The 7814-nt window shown below is 41.2% G+C and overlaps 1 protein-coding gene across 1 annotated transcript in view; it reads right to left on the reverse strand.

Moving 5' to 3' along the window:
- Nucleotides 1-6599, reverse strand: part of usp46 (ubiquitin specific peptidase 46) — a 7665-nt gene extending 1066 nt beyond the window's left edge. Inside the window, exons 1-7 of the mRNA XM_029429740.1 lie at nucleotides 6210-6599; nucleotides 3911-3991; nucleotides 3372-3585; nucleotides 1309-1538; nucleotides 807-883; nucleotides 596-679; nucleotides 321-518 (exon numbers count right to left, since the gene is read on the reverse strand). Of these exons, the coding sequence (XP_029285600.1) occupies nucleotides 321-518; nucleotides 596-679; nucleotides 807-883; nucleotides 1309-1538; nucleotides 3372-3585; nucleotides 3911-3991; nucleotides 6210-6245 (920 nt within the window). The 5' untranslated portion in view covers nucleotides 6246-6599. The remainder of the gene's footprint in view (nucleotides 1-320; nucleotides 519-595; nucleotides 680-806; nucleotides 884-1308; nucleotides 1539-3371; nucleotides 3586-3910; nucleotides 3992-6209) is intronic.
- Nucleotides 6600-7814: the final 1215 nt, after the last annotated feature.

Here is a 7814-nt window from a genome sequence, read left to right on the forward strand (position 1 = left end):
CCAAATCCTTTCACAAAGTTTCAGTTGTTTTTCCGTAATCGTGCTGACAGAAAACATTAACTCCTTGGCCGAGTTAATAAAGTGATGGGATACAGCTAGCATGGATGACTCCTGCTTTTCGGGCAGAGGACCAGCAGCTAAAAACTTCCTCATAGAGCTCAACAAATGTGAAGTGAGTCTTGAGGGAATGACGATCTTTGTCGCATCTCGATACCTGACACGACGATACATCTTTACATACCTAGTTGGTATCAAGTGTGAGCGCACTAGAACTCATAATGAGGTCTTTCCTTATTGGGCTGGTGATAAGTGTACTGTACCTGCCACAGTGGACCACCACAGCCACTAGGTCGTACATGCGATCCAGGTTGACTGCATCCCCGGACGTGTTGAACAGACGGAGTTCTAGGGGGAAAACCACTCGATAGGACAGCTTGGTGTAGCGGTGCAGCTGCTCCATGTACTTAAACCTCTTCAGGTGCAGTGCCAGGATCATGGGAAGCTTCTTCACACGCATCCTGCAGAGACGCACACATGCTCAGAGGAGTGTACGATGACACGTCACAGTGGTATCAGACTCAACCCTTTTACTGACCGCTTCTGTGCTTCCTGCTTGCTGCAGCATGCCTCACAGTAGTATTTGTATTCACTGCACAAAGTCTCGGTGTTGCTGAAGTCCCTGGAGGGGAGAGCATGCCACAGGAGGCTTGGTTATTCAATCTCATTCAGACCAAAACAAAAAAAGGGAATATGCTTTACAGTCAGCCTTTTAACTGCGACTTAATTGTAGAATAAATCAACACTACCTGAGACAGTGTGTTATTGATGTGTTCTGCTCCACGTCCACAGAAAGATCCAGAAAATCTTCATCTTTACTGCTCACCTGTAGGAGAAGGAAAGACTGAAGTAACTAAACTGTCATTCTCTTTGACTGGATCAGTAAGGATAAGCCTGCTGTGCTGCGACACAACACCCGCCCGCCCACACCTACATCTTTGAAATGCCGATTGTACCGAGTAGCTTTTGTCTCTGCAGCGCCTTGGTGTTTAAAGGGGTTGTTCAGGGCAACCCTTCCCACACCACGGCGTAAAAATACTGAGGACAAAAGCCTCCGCCAGCCCTGACGTAAAGTGGGTGGCCGGAGCCCACCGGCTGTGATCACTGCATCTCTCAGCATCTCTGCAAAAGGCTAATCCCTTTTCCAGACTCATCCAGGGGAGATCTCTCATTCAGGGTGACGCACGGACAACATTACATTTACTACCCCGCTAAGAGAACTCAATAGGCAAATAAAGCAGAGCCACACACCGTTTCACAGTTGAGGCAGCGCGTCTCATTGGTCAGTGTGCCCTGGAAGATATCGTGAACCCACGTGGGCTCCGTCTTGTTCTCCGGCTCCGTCTCGGTGGTGCCGTTGTTCTTGAGCCGCCCGTTCTGCTTTTCCTGCTTCTTCTCCTCCTGCAGGATGTCGGCCACCGTGTTCAGCAGGTAGTTGAGGAACTCGTGGGCGTCCTGTTGCATGTAGTTGTCGAACAGATCTACGGGGAGATAAAGTAAAAGGGAGATCATTCAAAGAAAGGCACGTTTTTTGGCCGTTGATCTTGTATCAAAAGAACGATACTTAAATTCTAAAGTGCTGTTTTCTACTGACGCTCTCAACCATGTTGGAAGAAATCCATACTTTACAAATCCATACAAATTTCCAGACATATATTAAACATCCGAGTACAAATCTGCTCCAAACGCAAAGAAACACTCTGCTCTTATGATCAATTTCTTTTCAATAATTTTGAATCTTAATCTTTCTTTCTAAATTTCTAAAGTAGGCGTCTGGAAATACAAATATCTTTCCATACTCTCTTTTACATATTTATCCATAATGCTTAATAACCCTGCAAAACCAAGTACCAGGATGCTTAAAGCTCACTAATTAACACATTATATCTACAGCAAAACTGTCGTTTTTAGCAGATAATGTGTTATTTACTGAGTAGAGTTTATTACCATCAGACAGACCTGGGCTAGACGTTTCCCTCCCCCCCCCCCCCCCATTTCCAGTCTTTGGGCTAAGCTAACTGGCGGCTCATATACGTCTTGAGAAAGTTCTACTGTAGATCATGTGAATATCATATCATGTGAAGATTCAATTCAATTTCAAATCACAACAGCCTGTACTTTTACTTTCACTCTCTATTTATAACAGTTTTATTGTATTTCTAGCATTTATCACTAAATTTTACTTTTTAAGTCTTATTTGAAATGCACATTTGTAATGGCGGGGGGGGGGGGGGTAGATGGGTAATTGTTGTGTGTCATGTTTTAAGCTACTGGATGCCTGAATTTCCCTCGTGATGAATAAAGTATCTATCTAATAAAACCAACAGGCTACACCGAAAACACCAACATCCATACACACTTCTGTTTTGACAGATCTGAATGTGAAAGGTGAAAACTGAGAAGTGGGGAGTCGGGGTGGGGGGGTGGGGATCAGCTGACCAAAGTCCCAACAGAGATTGCATTGTTCAGTCGCATAAAGAGCTTCCTCAATATGGACGGCAGAGAACAGTTCGCCTCTCTGTCAGTTCTACTCTCTGAATGACCTTACCTCCAACATGCACCTGCCCTTCACCTCAAATATTCAGACTACACTAAAGCCAGCACTGCTCCCGACACACAATACAAAACCACAAATCTCCATTCTTTGTTTATGAACATGCATGTGGAGAAAACCAGAATACTTCATAGAAAAGGCTGCCAGAGAAGACTTGTAACGCTCACGGAGACGTTTTGATGCTCACTGTCAGACACCAAACCAACCAAAATACCTTTTTCTTTAAAGGGAATTTATGTTTTAATAGGGAGAAAAGCACAGGCGTAACTAATAATTATTAAAGATAAGCGATGGCTCTGTTTTATTCACATGTCCCAGTAAGCCATACCAGTAGGCAGCATTCCCAATGCCAGGCACATACACACTGTACGACTTTAAAAGTTGTCAGATTGCAGTACTGATCGCATTACACGACTGTCTGTCTTAAAACTTATAACATTACACCAGTGATCGACGACAGGTGGTCACATATTATAAAAGGCATTTCACTAGAAGTAATCCCATGTTGTTACTCCGTGCTGCACCAGGTGCACCGTTTGAATTAAGTAATCTAATGCCTATTTATTGCTCTTGAAGTTTGGTGTTGACAAAAGGCGAAGTCCAAAACATATATATATATATTTCAAGTTTTCAGATGTTCTGATAAACAAAAGATCTTGAGACGAGATTGACTTTTCATCTGGCACATAAAGCCATCAGCAAGCGTTGAGCTCCGTTCTAGTGAACCGAGGCTTTTACTGCGTCAGGTATAGGCTCTCACCGTTCTCTTTCCGTAGACGGGAGATGAACTTCTTGGGCGGGATGACGCCCACTTTCTTCTTCTGTGTGGCAATGGAGTGGAAGAGGTCAGCCAGGCATGTGAGCAGGTTCTCCTTCTTCTTCTGCTGGGCTTTGTAAGACAGCACGTTCTCCCGGAAAGGCCGGCAGAAGTAGAGAGCCTGTAGCACTGAGTTACAGTAACAGGTGTTTCCAAACTATAGGAGGGACAGACGCAAACAAAGACGAGGACAAAAAGGTTTCAGTCCATTTATCTTTTAGATTAGCTGGTGGAAAAATACAGATATGATCTATTGTTTTCATCGACTTGGCAGACACGGCATCGAGGGTGTTGGGAAACTTGGGTGTTTACGTGACAGTTAAGCAAACAGAACATCCCTACGTTGGCTCACAAACAACAACTATCCAGTAGAGGACATGACTCACTGGAGTCCCATGGCAGTTTGTTTTGAAAGATGACACCAGTGTTTCTTTTTTGGCAAAGCCCTTTGTTCATTTATGAGAGCATTTATAGATACTCACATTGACCAATCCAAAGTAGTGTTCATTGATTGGAAATTGCTCCGGGCCGATGTCTTTCTCCAGAGCAGAGGCATTGGTGCCCTGAAAGACAAAACACGAGACATGTCATCCTCACTATCATCTCATATAACACAGTGCATTTAGTTAGTATAGAGAGTTACAAGGCTAAAATGAAAGCCTACATTTGTTTAGCCCAGTCTGTGCATACATAGCCAAATTAATATGGAAATGCTGTGTCGTCCACAAGCACAAACAGGTTACTGAGGGTTTAAAGATAAGAGGTAAAGCAGAATTAGAGGCCTCTCTTTCATGCAGTATAATTGATAAGATTATCCTCTCTGCCAATTTTCAATGTATCAGTTTCTTTCAGAATGTTGTAGCTCATCTTGATGCCTCTTCTTGACAGAAAAGAAACCTCAAAACGTTCCTGTCAAAGTAGAAAAAGGATATGGTCTAAATAGGCAGAGCCATGTCAGAAGTCAGGAGTATTCTGCGCCTGATTGCGGAGGCACACCATTTATCTCTTGTCGGAGCCTTTTCACTTGTCAGAGCTCAAAGCTTTTCCAAATGAACCACAGCTTTGTCGAGCAAACACAGGACGACAATTTAGTTTGGGGAAGGCTTTGGCTTTCAATGACATGTCATTTCTCTCTGTCACAGCAGACAGTGAATACCCCTTTGTCCAATTCACCGCTTCCAGTCGGAGCACAAGTCCAAGTACTGTACACATACAAAGTGATTCTTAGCTTGTGGGAAGTCTTAGAATACAAAACAGTGACCTTTATTCAACATAACTGGAGAGAAAGTATGGGGTAAGTTAATGCAGTGAAAATGTTCCCCTAGTGGACCTAATAGTCAATTCAAATCTACACAAAACATTTGTGTGAGAAAATTGAATAAATGAATAAAAAGGCATGGCATCATTTGTTTAATAGGAAAAATATACTTATAATCACTGATTGTCTCAAAGAAAGCAAAGCACGTTAGGAGAACCTGAAGTGTGACGGTACACGGGCAGAGCAGAAGATGCTGTGAAGTGAAATAATTACCGTTGATAATTGGAAACCTTGTGAGCCTCACTTTTTGAATAAAGTTTATTCATTTTCTATGTGCTTTTAAATGTCTGAAAGTCTTGGCCAAAGCAAATACTAAATATAATAACTTGTACAGGTAATGGTGCCCTGAATGTGCAAAAAGAAGAAAAAGAAAACGTAGTATTAACCCTGCACAATATCTCATTTTGTTATTGTCAGCTGGTCAGTGAAAGTCAGGGGATTTTTTTTTTAATTAGATGAAAGAGAGTATTAGTAGAAAACTAAAAGGAACTATCATTCTTTTTTTTTTATTGGTGCCTTCAGTTCTATGGCCAAACATTTGCTGGTTCCAGCTTCTAAAATCTCAAGATTGGATTATTTTCACATTACATTGTCCTGTGGGAAATTATAACATGTCCTGCTATTTTGTAAACAATACAATTATTTGATTAAATCAAGAAATAATAAGCAGATGCATTGATAATGAAAGTTACAGTCGTCCTAATTGGAAAAGTATTCATATGATTTCAAACATATTCATCAGCCCTATTACAAACCGCAGAAGCGAACTTATTGTACAACAAAGCCGCTGGTTGTTGCAGCATCCTTTCAGTTACAGTACTGCTAATATGAACTGTTAAGACACTCTACCACCTAATGTTCAGTCAGTCCATTCAAACTTGACTTGTCTTTAGTAGTGCTGTAACAGGACGTCTATGTCCACCAATGTGTCTGTAAAACTCATAATATACACAAACATGTAGAATTTGTTCTGCAGGGTAATAACTCAGAGTATTGGGTGCCATGAATGCAGGGCAGCACTGCAGGCTTTTCACATTAGTATACAGTAAGTCTCAATAAAAAGTAAATCTCTCTGCCACCAACTCTCTGCAGCAGCACCACATTATGCAACCACAACAAGCTGTCAAAGGCAGCGCGCTGCTTCGTTCACCTGTCAATCATCGGTGACAGCTACACAAAGTGTACATTGTGTCTCGCTAAATTGCAAAACGCGACAAGGAGGCAGCAGTGTGTAAAGCCTTACGACACATTAATATGAAGGTTTGGCATGCAGGCCCGTATGTGCACCGAGACTTGATAAACTGTGTATACTATAAGTAGTAAGCACCGTTAGATGCACTGTGCATCCTTCCCCCTGCACAGTGTGTCTGTCTGCAGGGGGGGGGGACATCATTACACACCGGGTTCAACACAGTGGCTGCAGGCAAATCGATAGCAATACACACAACCAGCAATATACTCACCATATTACAAATGGAGGCGATGTTTCTGACAGTCATTTAGTTTACAGTGTCCCCCTCACCGCCATTCTTATGAAATAAACATGATTTCAGAGAAAGGCGACGCTGAGAAATGAAGTTAATTCGCAGCCGCGGCTGGAGGCCAGACTGCAACCTCAAGCGTCAGAAAGCAGGCACGCGCACCATGCAGCCAGCACGGAGCTGAGAGTCAAACTGCACTCAGTCTCGACACGGCTTCATCCTCACACACATCTCGAAAACACTACAGCTGGAAACCGTTAATGCATGAGTGGATGAGTGAATGGTGGACAGACGAAGTTGCAGGCAGCAGGTTGTTAGCAACGAGCAGGAAACAAGCGTGATGTGTGTGAGGAAGGACGGTAGCCCCGCCCACATGAGCTGAACTCTAGAGCTGATTAGTTCAGATTTACAAGGTTTGATTGACAGCATTACAACGCCAAAAACAGGCCTGCATGATAAAGTTTGGGTGAGCTGCAACCAGTCAACAGCAAGTGTGACGCAATGGTGTGAGGGAATTGTAGTTCATATTTGGGATGCGTTTAAAGAGATTTTGTAGGCTCTTTGCAAAACAATGAAAGATTCACCAAAGATGCGCTGTTAAGAATAAAAGTGTTATTTTATACTATTTGATTAACTTATTCTATACAATTAATTTGGCTATAAATATGGTTTGACCTCAAAGTTTGGTCTACAAATATTTACGAAAAATTAATTACAAAAATGAATTAAAAACAAGTAATAATAATAATAATAATAATAATAATAATAATAATAATAATAATAATAATAATAATAATAATAATAATACCAATTTTAAAATAATTCAAATGTGCTGTTTAATCCAATCAAATCAACAGTATTTTTGATTGATAAATAAATAAAATAAATAATTGGCTGTTAAAAGTAATGTCAGCAGTAATGCACTGCTAAAAAGGATGGTCAAATAACTGCAAGCCTTAACACTCAACATACTGTTGGGCATGACCTATTAATGGCATGTTTGCTAGCGTCCTCCAATATCTGAATTATTTAATTTACCAAGGCATAATGTTTTCAAGTACCAAATGAATGTGTCAGAGAAGAAGAATTTCTGAAATCTCAAAATCTCATAATAACTTTGATCCTGAAATTTGGATACTGCTAGATGTCAGATCACTTAACATGGCTCAGCATGCACAGTACTTTACCTGGCTTGAAAGCACTACAGCAAATAAAAGTATATTTTAAAAGTTGAAATCTGAAAAATCCCGTGCACAGAAATACTGGATCGATGCTCTTGTACTCCTGAGAAATATGTGTTTTCTGTCACGGAAGTGTTATTTTTATATTTTTGTTAATTGTTATTTGTGTTAATTGTTGTGAAAAAAAGGGAATGTGGTGATACTTCTAGCACACTTGCATATTTTATACATTGTAAATTCCCAATAAATACTGTTGGGTACTTGCCATCATTCTTGACATTTTGTAGACTAAAGAACTAATCATTTAATTTGCAGGTATTCTGTACTCAAACCACCAATTAGCTGACCATACCGAAAAGGTAAGTGTCCCCTCTGTGGAGCGCTGCAGGGGTCCCGAGGCCCTCAG

Source organism: Cottoperca gobio, chromosome 4 (assembly GCF_900634415.1).
Source record: "Cottoperca gobio chromosome 4, fCotGob3.1, whole genome shotgun sequence".
NCBI lineage: Eukaryota > Metazoa > Chordata > Actinopteri > Perciformes > Bovichtidae > Cottoperca > Cottoperca gobio.